The sequence below is a fragment of the Centruroides sculpturatus genome, unplaced genomic scaffold, assembly GCF_000671375.1.
Source record: "Centruroides sculpturatus isolate CEXI.00-Female unplaced genomic scaffold, Cexi_2.0 scaffold1328, whole genome shotgun sequence".
Taxonomy (NCBI): Eukaryota; Metazoa; Arthropoda; class Arachnida; order Scorpiones; family Buthidae; genus Centruroides; species Centruroides sculpturatus.
The window spans coordinates 204,592-229,402 of NW_019385516.1; the positions used below are offsets into that span (position 1 = coordinate 204,592).

At 27.4% G+C, this 24,811-nt stretch overlaps 1 protein-coding gene across 1 annotated transcript in view; it reads left to right on the top strand.

Annotated features, from left to right (window-relative positions):
- Window positions 1–24,167, top strand: part of LOC111639717 — a 134,567-nt gene extending 110,400 nt beyond the window's left edge. Inside the window, exons 13-18 of the mRNA XM_023385655.1 lie at window positions 10,036–10,113; window positions 13,372–13,512; window positions 14,475–14,562; window positions 16,715–16,869; window positions 22,155–22,367; window positions 23,943–24,167. Coding sequence (XP_023241423.1) covers window positions 10,036–10,113; window positions 13,372–13,512; window positions 14,475–14,562; window positions 16,715–16,869; window positions 22,155–22,367; window positions 23,943–24,134 — 867 coding nt within the window. The 3' untranslated portion in view covers window positions 24,135–24,167. The remainder of the gene's footprint in view (window positions 1–10,035; window positions 10,114–13,371; window positions 13,513–14,474; window positions 14,563–16,714; window positions 16,870–22,154; window positions 22,368–23,942) is intronic.
- The last annotated feature ends 644 nt before the right edge of the window (window positions 24,168–24,811 follow it).

Sequence of the window (24,811 nt, forward strand, 5' to 3'; positions counted from 1 at the left end):
TTCACTGCTAAACACTTAAATGAGGATGTTTTCTTTTTGGCAAAATATTTTCATTATCTTAGCTTTTCTATTAATCTTAAGCTGAAATATCAGCACAATATTGATTTTTCTCTGCTTTTTTTTTTTTAATAAAAATCTGATATTTTCATTTTCTTGTATTTGCCTAAGAGATCTTTAAGGTTTAATCTTTTTATGTAGTAACCTGTAATTTAATTTATGAAGACAAAACACAGTGACTGTCTTTTGGGTTATAGGCTAGTAAAATTATGGATAATTTTATGTGGATCAAGTAATTATAAGAAACAATGAGTTATGCTTACTTACACACTTTGTTACGTACTGTACAATAATTCTATAACTATTTAAATGTTATTTGTAATCAACTAAACCAGCTTCAGTACAGTTAAATATTTTTCTGCAGATCAGCATTGGTCTATGGACTGATGGTTAAAAAAATACAGATTTAGAGCACTATCATCAACAACAATACCTGGTTTATAGGAAAGCTAAAGTAGGAAGCTAGAATAAGGAAGAAGAAAAATTATAAAATCAGTTCTCACTAAAGAAAACTGGGCAAAAGGCATGAAACAATATTGAAAATTTCAATATTCTAAAATCCATGGTAAATATGAGATAACACGCATGCTCACTTTGAATAAAAAATATCAAATGACAGTGTTTGTACTTAAAAATTATGAAGTTTTGTATGGGAAGTTTCCAATTCTCAAACAGTGTTAGAGTAAAGCTATGTCATACAGGGAATTTCCTTATTTCTCAAATCCTGTTGTAGGAATACTGTATATATATATAAAATTTCTTTAAAATTTTTGTTTACTATTCCTTAAAAGTGAAANACATTTGAACTGGAATTACTTTAAATTATAATTAATATATTAAAATATTTATTCATTACTTTAATATATTATATTAAAGTAATGAATAAATTGATAAATAAAGAAAACCTCTGAACATTTTGAAGTTTTTTTTAATATTAGTTATCCTGAATTTGATTTGCTCACATAAAGTTATCATCACAAACAATTCTGACTCTGCTGAAATTCCCAGTTTTTTCCATCATACGAAAAACCATATATTAATTGTATGATTCATTCATTATTTATTCATTTTCTCAATGAGATGAAAAATATGAGTAGTTGAATATATAGTGAATTTGTATCACATACCAATATATTTTGTAAACATTTTCCATGAAAATAAGATATTTGCTATCAGAAAAATTAATAATGCCATATTGGATTCAATTACTGGTATGTTTAACTTTTTAACAATTCTCAGAAATAACTATTTTTATTTAGCGATTTATAAAGATACAGTATGAATGGAAATTTATTTATTTCCATTGTTAAATATTTTTCTTTAGAATAGCTCTCATCTTTATGTAGTAATTAATATTTCTTTAAATTTTAAATCATAGTTACTTGCACTTTAATATTCTTAAAATAAAATAAAATTGTTGTTTTAGATTTGAAAAAACTTTATAGAAAAGTACTTGTTGCTGATTGTGCATGATATGATGCATTTTTATTTAAATATATTTTTCAGTGAAATTTCCTTATTATACTATCAGAATTATTATTTCATTTTTAATTTCAAATTTCAATGTCATCAAATATTTCCTTATTGATGAATTATTCAGAATTACTAAAGCATATATTTATATTTTAGCAAAGTAAATTAGGAAACTTTTACTAAGTTACACAGTATACAATCTTTGTGCAAGTAATATTTCATTAATTACTTTGTAATTTTCTTAATGGTTTTGGATTTTTACTTTCCCGTTTCTGTTATATATAACATAAAAAGTATGACGATCAGTCAAAAAATGGCCCCCAAGATTTTTACATTTTTGGACTGAGGACCTTGATACATCAAAAAATGCAAAAAAACTCAGGGATTTTTTTTTGTATATATGGATGTTTGTTTTTGTTTGTTTGTTTGTGGGGGCACGATTTTGTTCACCCTCATTGAAGCTTAATAACTCCTGTAGTTTTTGTTGAAGATTTCTGAAATTTTGCAGGGAGGTTTGTATATTAGGGAATTGATTCTATTAAATTTTGGTGGTTAAAGATCAACAGAGTGGGAAGAAAGGGGAGTCATGTCATATCTTGAGTAGGGTCAGACTTAATGATGATTTTACTCATTATTAGCATTTATAATTTTTTTTATAAAACCCATCCCTACTCTCAAAATTAAGCTTTTTGCCATTTTATAATAATTAAAAATATAAAAAGTTTTTAATAATAAAATGTAACAGCTAGTACCACACATGCAGTTTTAAATGTTGCTGAGAAAGTTAAGCAATCTGTTGCTGGATTTTTTTTTATTTCCTCTACACTGTGGGCACTAAGATGGTGTTCCCCCCCATTGCAGGCATGGCCAGGTGGTGAGGGATGGGATCTGACATAGGGACAGACCATCCTCAAAAATTGTTGGGGTTTTTCAACCTGTCCAGATTTGATCATGATTTGATTCAACCTGTCCAGAGTGATAGGGCTAGCTCCTTAACATCTTTCTGTTTCAGCCATGTGGCCAGCAATGATTTGGATTAAGTAATTTATTTCTATGATATAAGTATAGAGAAAATACAAATTACAACAATGTAAAACTTTAAGAAATGATGTGAAAATTATGATTATTATGCATTATAATTTAAACAGATTTATTTAAATTATGATTATTATGCATTATAATTTAAACAGATTTATTTAATAATTTAAATAAAATCAAATAAATGTTAAAATATTAATGTTATCATTTATAAACATTTTTTAATAATGATACAAATCTTATGATATACAATTTTCTCCAGCAAACATGAAAATAAGATTTTGATATAAGAATTTTAAAAGGTTTCCAATGAAACTTTAATTAAATTATTGTAATATTTAAAAAAAAAATACTGTAATGGCATTTAAAAATAAAATACTGGTTTCATTCATGTTATATATTTAAAATTAATTGTCAAAGATATTTAATATAAAAATTTTTATATTTTTAAAATAATTGCTATCATTAAGATGAGATATTTTTATTCAAGAAGTTATATAGCATGACAGTCATTGAAAGTTATCATCTTTTATAATTGAGTTTAAATTTTAAATGTAATATTTTAAATGTTGATTGTCAGCAATGGCTGTTGAGTCAACATCACAGCTCTTTTTTTAATGCAAGAGAAGACAATCCAGAGAATGGAGTTGGCCAATGTAATGTGGATAAAACATTAGTAACACGAATGTTATTAGTGTTTTGCCAAATTTGTATTTTTAGTCTGTTGGTAGCTGTCTTAGTAAGATGTAGTTTTTGCAACCATGTTCTTTTTCATTATTATTAAACATTTTCATATCTAAAACAAATACAGAATCCTTTAATAACAAGAAGTATGCACACAAAAAGGTCTGTATAAAAATAATGATGATGATGATATCATTATTTACAAAACTTTTCTGTATTGTTTCAATAAGTCCATGATAGTCTTTATTGAGTCTGTTTCTTATCATTGAGTTTCTGAGTCACTATTTTCTGTTTTAAATAATTATGTCAAAATTTTTGTTTTTATTTCTTGTTTGGAATAATCATTTCATTATAGACTAGTATTGATTTTTATAAAATATATAATTTTTTTGCCAATATAATGGGTTCATAAATGCCAATGAAAAATTACCATTAAATACTCTATAGTAAATAATTAAAAGGAATTTTGGGTTATATTCAAACCACACCCTTTTCTTTTGAAGTATTGCATCATTTTTCAATGAATCATCTATCTTTCCTGTTAAATATGTTAGATTATTATAGAAAGTTTGGAAAATAGTTTTCAAGTATTTGTAATTTATTTTCCAGATATTCTGATTAGAAAATATTATTACAGTACTTATATGTTAAATTTTCTTTTTCATAACGTGAGCAATTAGTATTCTGTAATAAATATAGTTGTATTGAAAGTACAGATAATTCTTGAAGATTCGTATTTCATAGATTTTAATTAAGATATTAAATAAATATGAAATATCCATAATTGTGCAAATAGTTTTCATCTATTAAATACATTAAAAATTGTTAAATATTATCAGGTGCATAGATTACATTACGATATTTCAATGACATAGAGTGATTACAATGATATATAAAGTTTTGTTGCATTCACTCTTTAAATAAAAATACAAATATTGTAAAGTATCAGAAAAACTTCCAAAATTCCAATCAAATCCAAATTATACTAAAACTTTATTTATATGAATTTTTAATATTTAAAATCCTGTATTTAAATCTTTACATTTTTTAGAATATTTTTAAAATATCAACGTTAAATATTGTTATTTTATAAGCAGTTATGTCTCTGAAGATAAGTCAAAAGACTCAAAAGCACTTAAGTTGTACATTTAAAAGTTCACTCCAATAAAGCATAATTTTTGAATAATTTAAATAAAACATAACTAATAAAGATTAAGCTTTGTTTGTATCAAGTATACAACAGTTAATGAAAATGAAATCTATTAATTAGTTATAAGCTAAAATCAGTATATATATATAAAATTAAAGACCTTATTATGCAGACAATTGTTGTAAAATAATTCTATATAAAGTAATTAAAGGGCTCAATGGAAGAAGGAAATAACTGAGATTTTCATAAAATTTGAGGTAGTAGTATGAAAGAAGGCAGTAAATTCCTGTCTAAATGATTCAAGATGTTATCTTCATCCATTCTGCAGTTTAATGATGGAAGAAGGCAGTATGTGACAGATGTAATGTATATAAAGAAACTTTGAACATTTTGCAGCATCATCATTTTGCTAGTTACCTCCTCCTTCCTTTAAGCCCTTCAATTGTATTCTTGGAAAGTAATAGAATAAACTTTCATTTAATCATGAAAAAGCTATTTCTAGTCTTGAAGATTATATTGTAAGAGAAAATAAATATATTATTTAAGTACTGAAATACTTAAGGAATTTAAAACATTTGTTGCATAATATTTTGAATTGTTTGAATATTACCAAGTTTTAAACTTAGTATTTATAATTTATTTATTTTTTCATGTTGAGGATTAGAAACATATGGAAACATTTAGAAATTATTATTTAAGGATAAATTAGTTATGACAAAATAATAGTTTGATTCAAAATTTGAACAGTTGAATTATTTTCACTTAAAATTTCAATCCACAAAATATATTAAAAATTCTGTAATTGCACATTGTTGTTATTTTAATATATATTGTAGATTAATGCTTCACAAACTTGAAAATGTAGAAGTTTTTCAAAAAAAAATAAAAAAATAAAAGAAAGCTTAAACATTCTAAATATGAATAAATTTCATAATCAAAAGCAAATTTTAATTAAAGTAGATATTTTAATAAATATTTATTTGTTTAAAATATATAAATATATTGAAACTATAAATTGTCTTCATTTTTCTTTGTTCACTATACAGGCAGGGCTGCCGTAAGCGGGCGTGCAAGGCGTGCACCGCATGCGGGCGGCACGTCCAGGGGACGGCAAAGAGCCTTTCTGGCAAGCTCAGCATAGGTAATCGTAGTTAAACAGGGGGCGGCATAATCGGTATTGCACACAGGCGTTCAAACAGCTAGCGGCGCCCCTGTATACAGGTATACCTTGGGTTACGTTGTTTCGAGTTAAGTCATTCTTGATTATATGTTGTTTGTCAAAAAAAAATATATGGAAAAATAAAAATCAAGTTTAAGTAATTTTATTCAACTTTACGTCTGTCTGCCACAAATATTGAAGTCGTAATATCACTAGAAAAGTGTTAAAAGCACATAAAATCATATTAAAATACATACATTTACAGTAAATGTTAATATAATCATCATAAATCCTAGAGAACGAAATACAAAAACGAGAACATCTAGGACTCTGTGTTGTCATCTTATTTAGTGGTCTTTAAGAGTTCAATATTGGCATTTTCCATGATAGTTCCAATATCTACTGTTTGGCGTCATTGTCAGCGCCACTCAATATTGGTAAATTTAACATAAAATTAGTTTATTTTCTACTATTGCAAAATAATTTTAATAACTGTATTTGTTATTTAACCTTACAAAATCATCTTATTTTATAATGTCTTAGAGAAACCACATTCACAAATAAAGAGTTTGCAATGTATTGTAAACATTGCCAAATTGTAAACATGTATATTTACAAGTATGTACATACATGTATTCGTAAATTTAGATTACTTTTTTTCTGTACTATATTAAAAAGTAAAATTTATTTGTTTGTAAGCTTAAAATAGATTCTTATTAATCATATATTATTAAAAATGCATTTATAAATAAAATACAGAACTGGGAATGGTTATTTGTTGTTTAGCCTAGTGACAAGTAAATTCGACTTAAATCACCTCTCCTGGAACAAATTACCGACGTAAGGCGAGGTATACCTGTACCAGCGACAGTCCAAAACATTTTTTACTTATAAAGACAGTCTTTTATTTGAGGGATTTATTTGTTTATTGACTCTTTCTGCCCTGTCTTTTTTCAAGCATATTGTGGGTTTCACCAGACCCACAGTGGGGACATCAAATGGTGAGAGATTTAGCCTGACATTTGGGACAGACCATCTCCCAACAAATTCCTTGAATTTTTGACCACACAGCTTTGATTTCAGGTCCTTCAGAGTATAAGCTAACACTGTAATTGCTTCGTCCATCCCACCAGCTTAATAATTATATATTAAATTGTTATTAGTTTGAATTCCTTAAAAATTCTGATGTTGAAAAATTATCTTATTAATGTTCTTTATTCAAAAATATACTAAATATTTTTACAGTCACCCAATCTGTTGTTATAATTGATTAATTTTTCATATTTAATATTTTATTAATAAGTTAATTATTAAATATTTTAATTTTGTTTATAACAAAGCTTTTAATCTATATATAAATATTTCAAAGTTTCATTATATTGTATGTAACCTTAAAATTTTTTTGAATAATAAATTATGAAACAACTTTTATTTTATCATAACAGACAGTATTGAAAATTTTTAAATACAGTTAAACCTGTCTATCTTAAATCTCATAGGAATGAGAAAAAAATTTGAGATAGGTTTTGAGATATAGAGGTTTATACACTGTAAACAGTAATATGTTTGATTGGAGATATGGTATTTTATTAATACAATAGCAAGTACAGTACACACCTGTATTAGGTGGGTATAAATAAAACATTTTTGACATACCTTAACAGAAATACTTGTCAATAATTTCTGATCCTTGATTTTTTGACCAATAAGACTCAAGCCAAACTCAGCCAGAGAAAACCATTGTTAGTTGCAATCATGTACTATATTGCAAGAGATGTTTCTCAACTACAATTTATGCTAACATAATATAATTGTTGAGCTTTGAATTCGTAATTGACACTTCAGTCCATAATTTGATAGAGGTTTTGGGAAAAATTATTTGAGATAAGCATGGAAAATATATTAAATTTAGGCTGACAATGCAGAGGAAAAAATAAATTTTGAGATAAAGAGATTTTTGAGATAAACATGTTTGATATGACAGGTTCAACTGTACTTGAAAAGAAAAATATATTCTGGTATCATAATGCTTAATATCATATAATGAGCAGATCTACAAGATTCATTATTTCTAAATCAGTGTTGTTCATTTTTCCTTCTGGAATGCTTCATCTATTAATATAAAAGATTTCTACTATATAGCTAGTTAATTAGTTATTGCTTTCTGGCATATCCATTTATTAGGCTAAAATGTACCAGGTATTGATAAAAAAATAAACAAATAAATATATAGACAAGACATAAAAATAAAGTGAACTAATTAATGACTAAAAAGATGCATATAGCAGTACAAAAACTGCATTATTGCCTTAAGTAACAATAAAAAATACACCTTTAACAATCCAGCAAATAAAATTTACTAAAATAAAAAATAAAAACATTTTCGATCGTTTTTTAACCGATCTTCCTCGGTTACCATAAAATAGAACGTAAATTTAAATATAAATGAAAATGAGAATTCCAAAATAAATAAATAAATAAATGAAAATGTAGTTGCAGACAATAAAATAAATAACAAAAATAAAAATGTTTTTTAATAAAATTAATCTTCATAAAAAGATTGCCATGTGGTAGCCAATGTGTCTGCATCCCTATGGTTGATGCAGCCAATTTCTCCTGTGCACTTTAAAAATCTCTAATCTTTCAAGATATTTCATCATGTGTATATTTGTTGTTGGTTTGATAATTGATGCTTGCTCCCATTGGACATGAATGTCCTGTTGTTTTAGTAAATTGAATTGTCCTTTTTTATTTTAGTAAATTTTATTTGCTGGATTGTTAAAGGTGTTTTTTTATCGTATTTATTTATTCAGTACATACAATATATGAGCCTTAAGTAACAAAATTTATTCTTAAAGTGTATTAAGTAGAGTTTTTTAAGTACACAGGATATCCAAAACGTCATGATTTAACACTTTTTAGAAAAATGTAACTTTATTAATATAATTAGCTCTACATATTGGCAATTGCTTTTTAAACACACACTGGTGCATCTCTCCTACTCAAGCAGAACTTGTATTCACATCTCAGATATCATACACTTAAATAGACTTCAAATGCATGTTTTGAATATTTTCCTGGTACATGAAAGCCTCTGAGTGCTAGGAAAATCACAGGTAAAAATCAAAAGAGTTAAGGTCTGAGACCTCAGAGGCTACCAGGGCTGCAGAGTCGGTAAACAAAAACTTGACTCCAGCAAAATTAAATACCAAGTCATTTTATGGGGGCAGAGGTGCTCATAGGGGGTACCCTACTCTAAACTCTGAAAGGAGCCTAGGGCATTTACCCAAATACTTTTATAGTTAGTATTTTTAATATTTAATTTACATTAATATTTATTCATATAAAAAAATTAATTTTTAACAAATATTTAATACGAGGTAAAAGGGAATGATAAAATTCTACATCTACATATATTTGATAGCATTTGCACTTCAATTTCACCCTTCCAGAAGAGTTAGTCCAACTAAAAAGTGGATCTAGCTAGCTACTTCAGCCCCTTGTTCCGAAAAGAAAAATATGTACTCTGATAGTCTGGCTCATTCAGAAAAAGAGTACTTATTCAGAGCAGGGATAATAAAGAAATGATTCAAAAATATTCAAATTCAATTGGGCCAAAATAATTTAACTAAATACTAATACTACAAAGAATACTACATACATAATAAATTAAATAGATGCATTTTATATTTAAAATAAATTAATTATAACAAAATACAAAAAGATTTTAAAAATTAATAAATATATAATAAATTTTCTTTCATTTAAATAAAAAAAAACTAAAGTAAATTTAAAAATGTCGGAGTCGACACATTTTTTTTCTGACTTCGACTCCTCTGGCCTGACTCCACAGCTTCCTGACTGATTCCATAGCCCTGGAGTCTACTCCATAGAAACCTGGAAATTTTTATATATATTGCAAATTTTGGAACACACTACATTTGATTGTTATTTTTTGTTATATTCTGTATCCTAAAAATGTTATAACTGAAGAAAAGACATTTGATAAACAACTTAATAAAAATATCAAAACTTAATTTACTGATTACAAAACTGTATTCATTAATGAAAATGAACAAACAGTATGGCCTTGTTTTATGCAGAGTTTACATATCAGCAGGTACTGCATAAAACAAAATGTTTTGTAAATTGTGTTTTATCCCAGTAATCCCAGATGATTACTTAAGATGCTTGCTTACACAACCATTAAAAATTACAGAAAAATGCCAAAATTTGTTTAAAGCATTTATTTACTTATGTTTCTACTATACTAAATAATATTAATTTAATGTTTATAAATATACAGAGCAAAATTTTATTATACTGTATCAAACAATGTCACTGACAAAGTTTCAAATTTTGAATATTATAAAATTACAGTTTTTATTTAGAAGTCTGTACTGAAATTCTTATATATTTTCATATAAACAGTATTTTAAAATAGTTTTTAAATTTAAATTTTATTCATTTGTAGAATAGAACAAGTTATAGTACTAGTGAAGAAACACATTCACAATCATCAGATTATGAAGAACAGGAAGATAATGAAAATGTATGTATATTTCTTTCAATATAAAATGTAATTTTGATTTAATCCATTGAAAATTTAAAATTTTATTTGAGTAATATACTTATTTCAAATTTGCTATAATATATAGCTTTATATTAACAGTTATTATAATTATGATAAATTAATAAAATATAATTTTACGTATCAAACAGTAATGGATCCAAAAGAACTCAAAGGGGGGTTTAACTCAAAAAGTTTAAATATGTATTTGATAATTGTAAGTTCCTTTTGTTAACATGTGCAAGATGATTGCTTTGTGGATGGTCTGGTAAACCATATTTGCCATCATAATTGTTTTTAAAAATGACAGTTTGAAGTTTACACAAATAAATGTCATTAGTATTTTTTGCGTTAATGGGGAGGGCTTTAAGCCCCTGTAGTCCCACTGTAGATCTGCTCCTGATCTCAAAACAGTTGTTTTTTGCACAGTACTTGATAAATTTAGTTATGTATTCTGAAAGAAAAATAAGGCATACATTTACCACTATTCTGAATTTGATTATTAACATTTAGTCAAAAATTTTTCTTTCCAATATAACTACAGTATATATAAATGATTTTCTTCTTTAAGAATGTTCATGGTTTCTTTGATAGCTGAGTAATATAGTTAGTGTATTTGATAGTTTTTTTAATTTCATGTATTACTGATAAATTTCATTATGTGTTAGAAAAATTCATTATGTTTATTAAATATTACTTTAATAAAAATTAATTATTTTCTTAATGTTCTGGATGAATAAGATAATTTTTTGGACAAACTTAGTATAAGATTAAAAGTTTTATTCATAATAACTTTAAAATAAGTTTGATGTCATTGTAAGTAAATGATTTTACATCTAGGAAAATTATTTATAATTAAATTATAGATAAATTTTTATTCCGTATTTTGTAATAAAAACTATTAATATATTTTTTGAAATATTTATGGCATACAGATACTTCATTGAATAATAATAAATTATTTTGTTCAATAAACATCACATTTGTCTTTTTTATATTTTGTAAGATACTAAAAAAAGACAAATGTGATGTTAGATTATTATTACAAATAGATAGGTTTATAAAAAAGTAGCTTTGAATCATTGCATGAATGTTTTACATAATTTAAAACAAATATACAGTAATTAATCTTTATTTTTGCTAAATATCAACTTGATATCTTGCAAGATTAACAAAATTGAGCCAGTCAAAGTTGAGTCATAAGCATCAGAATACATAGACCGTTGTGTTACCTCATCAATGAACATAGACCGCTACATGTTTAATATTTTGTTGCATCACCTTTTGTGGCCAAAACACCTTTTATATATTTCAGCATGCTGTTGACTAGGTGTTCACATTCATCTGCCATTATGGAATTCCATATAGTTAGGATGGAAGCTTTTAGTCCTTCAACTGTCTGAGGGCGTGTTTTTCACAGACGTCTCTTCATAATGTTCCATACATTCTCAATTAATGAAAGACTGTTGGATGGCCAAGGAATAACTTCTGTGTTCTTTTCTGCAAGTCACTATTTTATTTTTCTGCTTCTATGACATGTGGCCCCATCCTGCTGGAAAATGCAGGTTTTATTTGGATATAGCTTTGTTATAGAAAGAAGTAAACACTGTTGTAGAATATTAATGTATTGCCCTGAAGTAAGTGTTCCATCAACAAATGTCAACTGACTCATACCACTGACACTCATAAACCCCCAAACCATGATGCTGGCAGAGAACTTCACTGAGCGATTTAACAACAATGGATCATTAGCTTCATCGGCAGATCAAGTGACACATTTGCTTTTGTCTGTTGCTGATAATTCAAATTTTGATTCATCAGACCACAGAATTTCATGCCACTTTTGTTGAGACCAGGAAAAATGTACTTTGACCCACTGTACTTGTTTCTTCTTTTCATGTGCTGTTAGCAAAGGTTTTTCATATGCTGCATAGAACTAGAAATGCATTTCTTGCAGTCTCCTGTGTGTTGTCGAAACAGATACATTCTTTCAGTTGTATCATTCCATATTGTAGTTACATTTAATGCTGTGGTACAGCGGTTGTTTTTTACGATTCTTTTCAAACTCCTATCATCAACTTTTGAAGTTTTTCACTGATGTCCAGCAGATTTGTTAAGTATAACATGGCCATGGTTAGTGTATTGAACAATAATCTGATGCACTGCTTGCTTAGCATTAGCTTTTTACTAATAGCTCTCTGACATGCACGACTGTGTTTACCAATGATAGCACTCCTTAAATCTTCTGAAACAGCTTTTCTTCTTGTCATTGTAACAAAAATGCAAAGGTTCATAAATAAAACTAAAAAAGCACCTTATATCATTCACAGGATCACTGCAGGCTAAAATAATCAGTTGTTACAGAAATCTGCAATTGTAACATTATTTAAATGCAAATTATTGGCTGGTCTATGTTCATTGATGGGGATGACGCAATGGTCAGTTTTCTGATGCTTGTGACTCATCTTTGTTAAACTTGCAAGATATCAAGTTGTCATGTAGCAAAAATAAAGATTAATTACTGTATATTTGTTTTAAATTATGTAAAACATTCATGCAATGATTTAAAGCTACTTTTTTTTAACCCTATGTATTGGATGGCATGTTAACTGCAGCCTGGTCTAAGTTTAGTGGTGACTACTGTATAAGTAATTGAATTAATTATTACACGTGATATAAACTTATATAGGATCTGTCCATTAATTATGCATACAGTTTTTGAGCTATTTTTAATTCCATCCCTCCCAGTCGTGTACAATGATGTACTTTTGGCAAACTCTTCTCCCTTTATTATGTGTACAATAGTTTATGGACTATCCTAACATTGAAGAAATAATTTTAAACATTTCTGTAAATATTTTCTAACTGATATTTTATTTATGTGACTAGTAAGTTGGTTTATAAGAAGAAATTTGTATGCCACTAATACCACTAAAAACAGTCCATGTAGACAATGTCTTGACCCCTCTCTTCTCATCATATAGAATGATGTACTTTTTAAAACTTCCTTAAATTTTATGCATAATTAATGGATGGTCCTTAAAACATGAAAGCTATTTGATAAAATATTATTAAAAATAAATTAATATTGGACTGGAAATGAGGACAAAATGAATACCAACAAAGATATTTAATATAATATATTTTACTTATGCAATATACTATAATTACTGTTTTAATTATATTCATTTGTAATTATAATGCCAATTATTTAATGTTTAACAATTTATTTTTAAGCAGAAATTAGAATTACAATCAAGAGATGTACAGAATCGTTCATCCTCATCATGGGCCGGTCGGGTTAGGGATTTACATAGAGATGTAAAAAGAAGAATTTCCAGACTAAGGAGTACAAGGGGGTCAACACCAGATAATGAAGTGGTAATGTTTTAGTGTTTTGCATATTTAATAAGTATTTGTATAAAATAAATTCATATTTTTGATATTTCATGCAAAATATTTGATAGATAAATACAGTTTACTTCAGAAATTCAGTATTATAAATAAACTGTTTATTACAGATCTTTTACATTATATAATAATATGTTGTATATATTTAATCCTATTAATAACAAAATTTAAGTTTTAAAAATTGTTGTATCAGTTTATCTTAATTTATGTTTTAACTTGATCATCAATAGTTGGAAATTATTATTATTATTTTTTAGAAACATTTACATTGCAAAATTCACTAAAGTATCAAATAGTCTTCAAAGAAATTAAAATTTTCTTCAAATATTTTCACTCTGAATTAAATATTAAGAATTTCTTCTTTTGTCTTTAGAATTTTTGCCTTATTTGTATTGATTGCTAATGTGCAGTTTAAATTATTTATAACAAGCAACTCAATAGTTTTTTGTGAATTAAGCAAGTGATTGTTTAATTGTTATATTTTAAAGACAAGTATTTGGCAACTTATAAGTTTGTTTTTTGGAAATTAATTCTTAATATGTATATGACAGGAATAAAATTATTTTATATTGTAGATACATGTGCATTTAGAATGAATTGTAATACTGTAACATTGATAGTGAAAAAATAAATAGCTGCTCCTTACCAAACGTATAAAATATAGATACTGCTTTAATGAATTTGATTGNAACTGACTGAGGCAACAAAGGCAACAAAGGCATCAGTCTGGTACTTTGTAGGGGATCTGAGTTCAAGTCTGGATTGAAATTACTAAATCAGCTCAAAATTTTTAATATATTATTATATTTCATATTATATGAAACTCTAGATGCTTTATAATTATGTTTATAAATCTGTTCATTAAACAATTTATTAACAATTTTCTTTCAATGTTTGGAACCTTTAAAATTTTGATTAATTTTCTCTTTTAGACTCAAGAAAATACAGAATCTCATGAAGCAGTAATTAGGCCTGGAAGTTCAGTTGAAAGTATACCAAGTGGTTCAGGATCTCATTCAAGTAAAAATATTTCTGATGATAATTTTAATTTATTCATGTATGAATAGTTTAAATTTATGTTCTTTCAAAATACATTATATTTATCATACATATATATTTTTAATTTTAGAAAATAATTGACAAAATTATTTCCAAAATTCAACATTACTTCACACATTTTCTAATCTTTTTAATAAAGTTTTTATTTCTATAAAAAATGATTAATATATTTCCAAAATTTAGCAAAAATGAGTTGTTCAAAGAGTCCTAACAGTATATAATAATAGTATTTACACAGAAATAGTAATGTCCCTATATTAAAAATTAGCATTTATGATTACATAGTACAGTGGCCACAAAATCTCTATAACTGAGTTTATGTCTGGTTTCTCTGTTAGAGATATCTGGATGATAATATAGTGGATGGTGGCTATGGATCCGAGAATTCACTTTGGAGTATTTTTAAAGAGAAAATTTCTCAACTCCCTGTTCTTTTCAAAAAGTTGAAGCCCTAAAAAGTAATTATCAGGGATTAGATTAAAAGACATATCTATCAGGGATTACTTTTAAATCGCGTAAAAGTTTTAATTCATATTTTTGGTCAGTTACATTACTGATTAGTTTTAAAAAACTTTTAGCTTATTTAATTAGGTTTTGTCTTACATTTGTTACAAATCACGTGAAAATTACAAATTAATATATATATATATATTGTTTATATTTAGTTTTGATCTAAATTTGCAGTTGTCTGTTATTTTCATTTGAAGAAATATTAATTCCATTGATCTTATCCATTAATAGAGGCAAATAGTTTACAATTTTCACAATTCATAATAGACTTTTTTTTAAAAATTACATAGTAATTAAGCACTAATGAAATCTACCAAATTAGTTTTTATCACAAATTCCTAATAGCAATTGATTTAGATTTTTGCTATAATTTATATATATTTCATAATGTATTCATTGCAAGTATTTACTATAAACATTAATTAATGAAAATTAATGATGTAAATGTTATCATGCATAAGATGAAAATTCCATAATGTTTTTCAAATTGAATTTTAATGCTACGAACCAATGTGTTTTTAATTAATTTTAATTTTTCAATAAAAGAAAAATCTGAATAAAGTAGACTCAATGTTAAATTTTGATTTAATAAGTTATTTCACAAATTGATGTATACTCCTGCTACAAGAAAACCATTAACATTCAGCTTAATTTTGCTACCAACTAATGTTTTCGGACAGCTTCACTGACCTTCTTCAGGTTCGAAAACAAGAAAAAACTTCATTCAAGATGAAAGTTCTTTTTCTTAACGGAAAACTTCTAGAATGGTTATCTTTTAAATCAAATCATCGTAGATTCGATTGCATCAGCTTGTTCTTTAAATTGATGTATACAGGACTATTATAACGTGAACTTCATTTGATTATGATTATTAGTAAAATAAAACATAAGACAATTATTTATTTGGAAGAAAGTTATTTTATAAAGTGGGAAAGACTGAATTCTAGATTCATTCTTAACCTAATATGGCTACTCTGTCATTATAAAACAGAATATTTACAGCTACCTGTATTCTTATTCCAGTTTTCAAACTTACTGGAAATTTGTAGAGGCGTAATAATATTTTCTACTTTGCTATTGCATGTGTAAGAATAAACAACAAAAATATAATAAATATTTAACATATCAGTATGAAATAACCAAGATTTTTTAATGATTACTTTGCTGAAATTTACAATGTAAGAGCATGTGAAGATAAACTTGTTGGATTCAAAAGTGTTATTGTAAACGAATAGCACTTCTTAATATACTAAAAGTTTATTGTTTTGTTGTTTATCATCAAGGAGCTATAATATGTCATAGCATAAAAAGAATAATTACACTATTTTCAAAATATGGACTTAATAAAAAAGATTAATTTATTTTGATAATCTTATAATCAATTATCAGACTAATGACATTCATTTGTTACAATATAAGATTTCTACCAGTTACATTGATTACAAGTAGGAAATTACCAATTTAAAACAATTCTATTTTATTATAAATCCAATATAGGAAAAAAGTTCAATTATTGTTTTAAATAATCCTTCATTTTTATCATTTTTTTTTACTTATTTAATTATAATTCCTATAATTTTTGATTGTTTAATAACTGTTTTAGGTCTTCAAGCTCCTACACCAACAAGTAGCAATAGAAGTTCAACCTCTGCCGGAGAAGATGATAATGCACCTTTTGTGGGTCCTCTTATAGGAAAGGCACGTGCATTAGTTGATTATACTCCTAGTCCATATGATAAAGATGCTTTAGCATTTAAGGTAAGATAAATTTTTAACATAATTTTAAATTTCATAATCTTGTGATATCAAATTTTGTTTCAAGAAAACTTATCCTAATTTAAATATTAATAATATATAATTAGTTTTATTCAGTTATAGATTCATTTTGAAACTATAACTAGCCAACTGACTGAGGCAACAAAGGCATCAGTCTGGTACTTTGTAGGGGGATCTGAGTTCAAGTCTGGATCGCAATCACAAAATTTTCAAGAATAGTTTAATTTGGATATCTCATCCCATTGCTCATCACTTAATTGCTCTATTATAAGTTTGATCATCAATCAGAAAAGAGATGTTAAAAAAAGCCTTCTTTCAGGAGAAAATTTAAAAACAGTTTTTATTAATTGAATAAAATAATTTATATATTTAAATTATAAAATTACAAAATTTTGTAAATTATAACAATACATTACATTGATTATATTAAATGCAGTATATTATTATTGTCAAAAGAATTAAAATTTTTTATAATAATGTTAATTTGGTGTTAAGCTGTCATCATCATTAATTTCTCATGTGAAATTTAAATAAATGAAAATAATAATTTATATCAAACATAAATATGCATATTTTTATGCAGAATAAAGTACACAGTATATCCAGGAAGTTCCCAGAGTAATTCTTTAAAAAATGAACCTTTTTACTGATTTAATTTTTTAAAGATTTTCCTCCCCTTTACATTGTTTATATTACTGTTAAACTCCATTTATACACTTCTCAATTGCACATTTTCACAATTATAAGTTAAATATTTTCTGTGTGGTACTTTCTCTTTTATAAAACACTTCAGTTATATATGTTTCCATTTATGTGATTTCACATTTATTTATCATATTTTTTAGTATTCTACATCACTTTTTTCTCAGCTCTGCATTGTAAAAATAAACAACAAAAACATTCACTTTAAAATGGAAAAAATTTTAAATGATTATTAAAAAAACTGAAAAGTGTGAAAAGTATATTGGCTTCAGGTTAGTCCACAATGACAGCTCAAGGAGCTATAATATGTCATAGCATAAAAAGAATAATTACACTATTTTCAAAATATGGACTTAATAAAAAAGATTAATTTATTTTGATAATCTTATAATCAATTATCAGACTAATGACATTCATTTGTTACAATATAAGATTTCTACCAGTTACATTGATTACAAGTAGGAAATTACCAATTTAAAACAATTCTATTTTATTATAAATCCAATATAGGAAAAAAGTTCAATTATTGTTTTAAATAATCCTTCATTTTTATCATTTTTTTTTACTTATTTAATTATAATTCCTATAATTTTTGATTGTTTAATAACTGTTTTAGGTCTTCAAGCTCCTACACCAACAAGTAGCAATAGAAGTTCAACCTCTGCCGGAGAAGATGATAACGCACCTTTTGTGGGTCCTCTTATAGGAAAGGCACGTGCATTAGTTGATTATACTCCTAGTCCTTATGATAAAGATGCTTTAGCATTTAAGGTAAGATAAATTTTTAACATAATTTTAAATTTCATAATCTTGTGATATCAAATTTTGTTTCAAGAAAACTTATCTTAATTTAAATATTAATTTAATAATATACAATTAGTTTTATTCAGTTATAGATTCATTTTGAAACTATAATTGGCCAACTGACTGAGGCAACAAAGGCAACAAAGGCATCAGTCTGNACAGGTTAGTCCACAATGACAGCAAACTTCTAGCAAATACTGTTTCCAAAGAATTTTCATGTTTAGTGAATCACTCTGCTAGTCCAACACATTAAAAATTTTCACTAAGCAGACAAAAATCACCTTCTGGTTTCTCATTAATTTTCACTATTTGCTGTAAGTATGAGCTAACCTAAAGAATGATTCTTAATTCTTTCACATGACCAGAGTTTCAGCAGATGGAATAACAAAAAAACATCAAACAAAATTTGATCAATTTTTTAAAACTACATGACTTAATTTCACACTCCAACTTTTACTTTTCCTTTTATATGTTGTTTAAATATATTATAAATATAGTAAATTAAAACTTCTTTGTTAAGAATTATATGTATGCATTCACTTGTACATTATTAATTTGTGCTGCACCATACTTTCCTGATGATTATGTTCAGTCTGAAAGCATTTCAAAGCAGTTTCATTTGTACATTTTTCTCACTTATATGATATTTTTCTGTTTTCTTGAAAAATGTATAAATGGGGATTTGCTAGATGTTATGTACTGTACTTTGGTCTAAAGATAAGCAATTAAGTTTCCATGTGTTGTGTTATTAAATTTAATACTTAGAATTAAATTAGTTAATTTAGAATATTCTGGAAAAAAAATCTGAAGCAGGATCGAACTAACAACTACTTATCATGCAGATGTGTTGAGCCATGCACAATAAGTGGAAACTGTATGAGAAATTGAAGCTGTTATATCCCTATAATGAATTCAGCATTATCATTTAATTGTTACTATATAATTCAGACTTGATTTGCTCTGTAGTTATACACTCTTTGGCAAAAAATTGATGCACTAAGAGGGAAGCATCCAATTGGGACAAAATTTGGTATGTTTACTGTATATGCATAAGAAAAGAAATTATTATAATTTTGGAACAGTTGGATGATTTATTCTAGAGAAAGAGCTATACAAAATGAGGAAGTCAATAAGATGTTGACCCACCTCTTGTCTGAATACAAGCTGTTATCTAACATGGAATTGATTTATAAAGTTGATGGATAGTGTCCTGAGGGAGTGTTTAGTCAGTGAGCTAAGTTGTCAACATTTCCAGATGGTCTTAGGTGCCAAATGCACTCAATTGGAGAGAGATCTTACAATCTGGCTGACCAAGAATGGATGTTGCAACCATGAACACATGAAAGGTGTTCCATGTATGGCTGGGCATTGTCTTGTTGAAAAGTAAGCCTTGGAGTGCTGCAAAAGACATGGTATCACAACAGGTCTCAGAATGTCATCAACTACTGCTATGCTGTGAGGGTGCCAAGGGGGTCTGGCTTGCTTATTTACTAATTCTTTATTCAGGCAGGTACAAATGTACAGTACATACCCAGTACCACAATAGCACAACTAGTATTACAAATAGTAATACAAAACAAACTTTTCAGAGTTACAATTGTTACATGTGCTGATATGCTGAGAAGTTATACAGTGATTATGTGTGTAAACAAATATCTACACAAACTTGGTTTGTATAGATATTAGTTGTTACATACAACTAGGCCCCACAGTGAGCTTACTTAGCTATAGAGGAACCAGTTACAGAGTTCCTGATGAGAGCGAGTATGGCAACATCAAGCAGCCACACTACCAGATACTACATAAACAGCTATATTAATTAACAGAGTAAATTGACAGTATGTACAATACAACCATTCTGTGATAATTAATTAAGAGGCCCATTGCTTGTATCAATAGACTAGTAGTGATTTTGTTCTGTGTGTTGATAAGGCCTTGAGAATGCTCCTATCTTAAATTAGATCTATACACAAACATCCAGACACACTGTAAAATATATGACTTACTTCCAACTCCAAACCAAAACAGTGCTTATTTTAATATTGAATATTGAAATATTGTGCTTATTTCAATACTGGATATTGAAATAAGCACTGTTTTGGTTTGGAGTTGGAAGTAAGTCTTAAATTAGATCTTTATGTTGATACAGCTGGGTATTTCCATTGTTTTCCAGTAGAAGCCTGAGCTGAGGTCTTAGTCTCCAGCATTGGGCAGAGGAAGATATAATGTTCTCCATTGTCTGGCACCTTGCAGATCAGTCATTTGTTGTTATGATGAAGATTGAAGCAATGTACGCAGAAGAAAAAAAAGTAGTCATGGTCTGTTAAGAAGTGTGTAAGGACATGCGAAGGATTGAAGTAAGAATTCTTTAGATGTGTTTTGATCTCCAGGATAGATTTATATGTTTCATTGTTATGGTGTTGCTGTCCCAAAATTCCTGCCAGTTGTGGATTAGATCAGTCCAGAGGACAGATTTTGCTGATGAAAAAGGCTTCTTTGCATAACAAATTTTCAGTCTTTGTTGTTTGCTGTGATTTTAGCTAGGAAATCAGCTTGCTCGAGGGAGTCTGGCTATTGAATAAAATTGTGCCCCAGATCATAAGTCCCTCTTATTGGGCCATGTGGCATTTGACAGTAAAAGCAGGATTCTGGTGATGGCCAGAATGTATCCACATACATCTACACATACACCAGTCATCAGAATTCAGTTCAAAACAGTGAAGATAATTTGTCCCCAATCAGAACAGTTCCATATTGATTGAGCCTGGCACTACTGCAATTACTCCTGATGATACCTATGGATCAATATTGCTGTGTAATAGGTGTTGTGAGCATAGATTCCTCTCATAGTCATCTAGCAATGGTCATAATGGTCACTTTGACGTTGGTTGATGTTGAATTGTCAATAGTGATGACTCTGGTACTGTTACAGCTGCTTGAACAATCACTATCATCACTTTAGGCCATCCACTGCCTGCTTTTTACTGGACTTTGACATTCAAGATTAATTCATACCAGCATTGTCTCTAATTTCCACATCACACTAACCCAAATGCTAAATGCTATGTTAATTTGTCCATCTACGCTCTTTAGTCCAGTGACAGCCCCCTTTTAAATGCCATCATATGGTTGTTGTAGATATGAATTCAATGGTGAAGCATTGTTTACAATCAACAATGATAAGCACAATCAAATTCCACTGAAAGTTTGGTTTCTCAAAGAAAGAATCACTTTTTACATATACCATCACAATGTGCACTTCTAATGCATTGTATCATATACTATTCATTCGTTTGATGTTAATTTATCATTTGCATGTTTGATTGAAAGGTATTTGACTGTGACATTTCACTATAATTGGATTATTTTTGGGATATGTCAATTTTTTTGTCAAAGAGTGTATCTACAAATGTTATATAACAATGAAGATAAAGCTTGTTTATAATATGTAATGTTTAATTTGTATGAACAATATAGAAATATTTAATATAATATGATATATTGTAACTTTTAGAATAAAATATACAACATAAANTATGTCAATTTTTTTGTCAAAGAGTGTATCTACAAATGTTATATAACAATGAAGATAAAGCTTGTTTATAATATGTAATGTTTAATTTGTATGAACAATATAGAAATATTTAATATAATATGATATATAGTAAATTCTAAAAGAAAAAATACAACATAAACAAAATTTAAAACAATATATGAATTTTGAAATAAATGCTTATTCTATTAAATTTTTTTTATTCTAGAAAGGTGATGTAATTGATATTATTGCAAAAAATAAAACTGGGATCTGGGTAGGAATGGCTCATGGAAAAGTTGGACATTTTAAATTCATCAATGTTGAAGAACTTCCCTGTGAGGGCAGGACACGTAGACGGCGTCGGCATTCTTCTGAAAAGCCATTAATAACCAGTAAACCCGATTCTCTTCATGACTTACTGAAGCAGCTGGGTTTGCAAGTATGTTAATACTGAATTTAACAATTTCTAATAAATGTACACATTTATTTTTTACATTAATTGAAAAACTTTTTGTTTCTTTAATGATTTATTTTAAAAATTTTTACTATTCTACACAATAATAATAATAATTATTTTTTAAAGAATATGTAATAATTAGCTGTACTGAACATCAGGTTCATGCACTCAGGTTTTTAAGAGAGTGAAGGATTGGTGAGGTTGGGTTGTGAGGTGATAAAAACAATGGTCTTAGTAACTAAAATGTACATTTATAGACCTGAGTATTTGCAATAATGAAACTGCAAAACACAAAAAAATTGCTTGAGCTTAAGTTAAGAGGAGGAAGGATTTAGGGATGGTTAAGAGTGAGGACCCCCACAGTATCTTTTCTAGGGTATTGAAGAATATTCATGTCAAATTTGGTGTGGGTATGTTGAATGGTAGAGAACCGTTATATAACATAAATATTTTGCTTTTATTATGAACACAATATGAACACAATATGAAATAAATTTCAAAAAATCCATGCTTATATGCATCTAGCAGAGTGATGTTGTAAAGTACTATATTATTTTTCCGACTTTTCCAACGATTATCGACACTACTGCGTGCCAGAAATAGCCGTTCCCTAACGGGTACCTTACGCGGATTCGCGTTAGTATGCCAGGCCTGGACTTTAAGCATGCACCGAATTAAATAATGACAAAGTTTGTCAATAACAAAAATCAAATATTTAATTAAACTTNATCTTTTCTAGGGTATTGAAGAATATTCATGTCAAATTTGGTGTGGGTATGTTGAATGGTAGAGAACCTTTATATAACATAAATATTTTGCTTTTATATATACTGTATGTAAATAAAACTTATATCAATATAGTTAGGCCTAAGTAACATGAACACAATATGAAATGTTTCAAAAAATCCATGCTTATATGCATCTAGCAGAGTGATGTCACTTTTTCCAACTTCTTGCATGTTTTGCTAATTTCTCACTAATTACTTTTTAGTATTAGTTCTCCAAACGTAATACTACAGTTCAATAATACAACTTTCTTATAGGTAATTGTTTGATATGTGATGTGTTGCCATCTAGCAAACAGAGAGACAAATAGACAGACAGAAATCTATAACAGATTAATTTATATAATGTAGGTTTTGAGATCATATATATGTTTAAACCTTCTCCTGAATTGACAGATTCAAAATATTAAGTTTGGTTAAAATATGTTCAGACAGTTTCCTGTGATGCAGCAACGAACATCCAAACTGACAAAAATACTGTGATCATTACAGTTTTATTTATATAAATTCAGATGAAATGAATTTTCTGTGTATATTATAAATTATTTATAAACAAACTTTTTAGCATAAATTAATTTTAAAAAATCAGATAATCAATTGTTTCACCTAAAAATTTTAGGTATGAAGAGATTCATTAAATTTATTTATTTTATTTCTATATTTTAATTAATTACAAAAAAAAATTAATTTATAACATTAATGTTAGAAACACATATAATGAATTAATATCATAAATCAATAAATTTAACTTATTTGAATATTACATTTACAGGATTATATGAATGTTTTTGTATTGAATGGATATGAAGATCTAGATACATTAAAAGAAATTGAAAAAGAAGATTTGGATAGTTTAGGAATTCATAATCCTGATCATTCTCATAAATTGTTAAGAGCAATTGAATTGTTGCAAGATTATGACGGTGAGATTTTGCATATAAATTTGTTAAAAGTTTATCAATAATCAATTTTTTTTTTTTTGAAAAAATCAAAATGTTCTACATTTGATCAAATAAAAATATTAAGACACTGTTATGACATAGATAAGAAATGTATATTCAANTTTACATTATTCTTTTTCACAATTTTCGGGACGTTTTTTTATTCTTTAAGGTTTAGCGAGTCCCTAATTCGTGCTTGTGGGGTCTCCCCCTCTTTTCTCGGTGCGGACTTACTTTTTTCCGCTCGGGAAGCGCAAATGTGCGCGAGTTTTTCTACGGCGCTTTTCTTTCGTCGGTGAGTTGGTTTTTTTTCTTCTATTTTTAAGTTACTAAAGTGAATGGTGAGGAAACCTTCGTCCTAACAAAACATAAGCCCCCAAAAAAATTAGAATAATAAGCAAAATAAAAGTAAATAAAAATAACGTTCGGACTTGGTTCCTTACAATGTCACTTTTTCCAACTTCTTGCATGTTTTGCTAATTTCTCACTAATTACTTTTTAATATTAGTTCTCCAAACGTAATACTACAGTTCAATAGTACAACTTTCTTATAGGTAATTGTTTGATATGTGATGTGTTGCCATCTAGCAAACAGAGAGACAAAGAGACAGACAGAAATCTATAACAGATTAATTTATATAATGTAGGTTTTGAGATCATATATATGTTTAAACCTTCTCCTGAATTGACAGATTCAAAA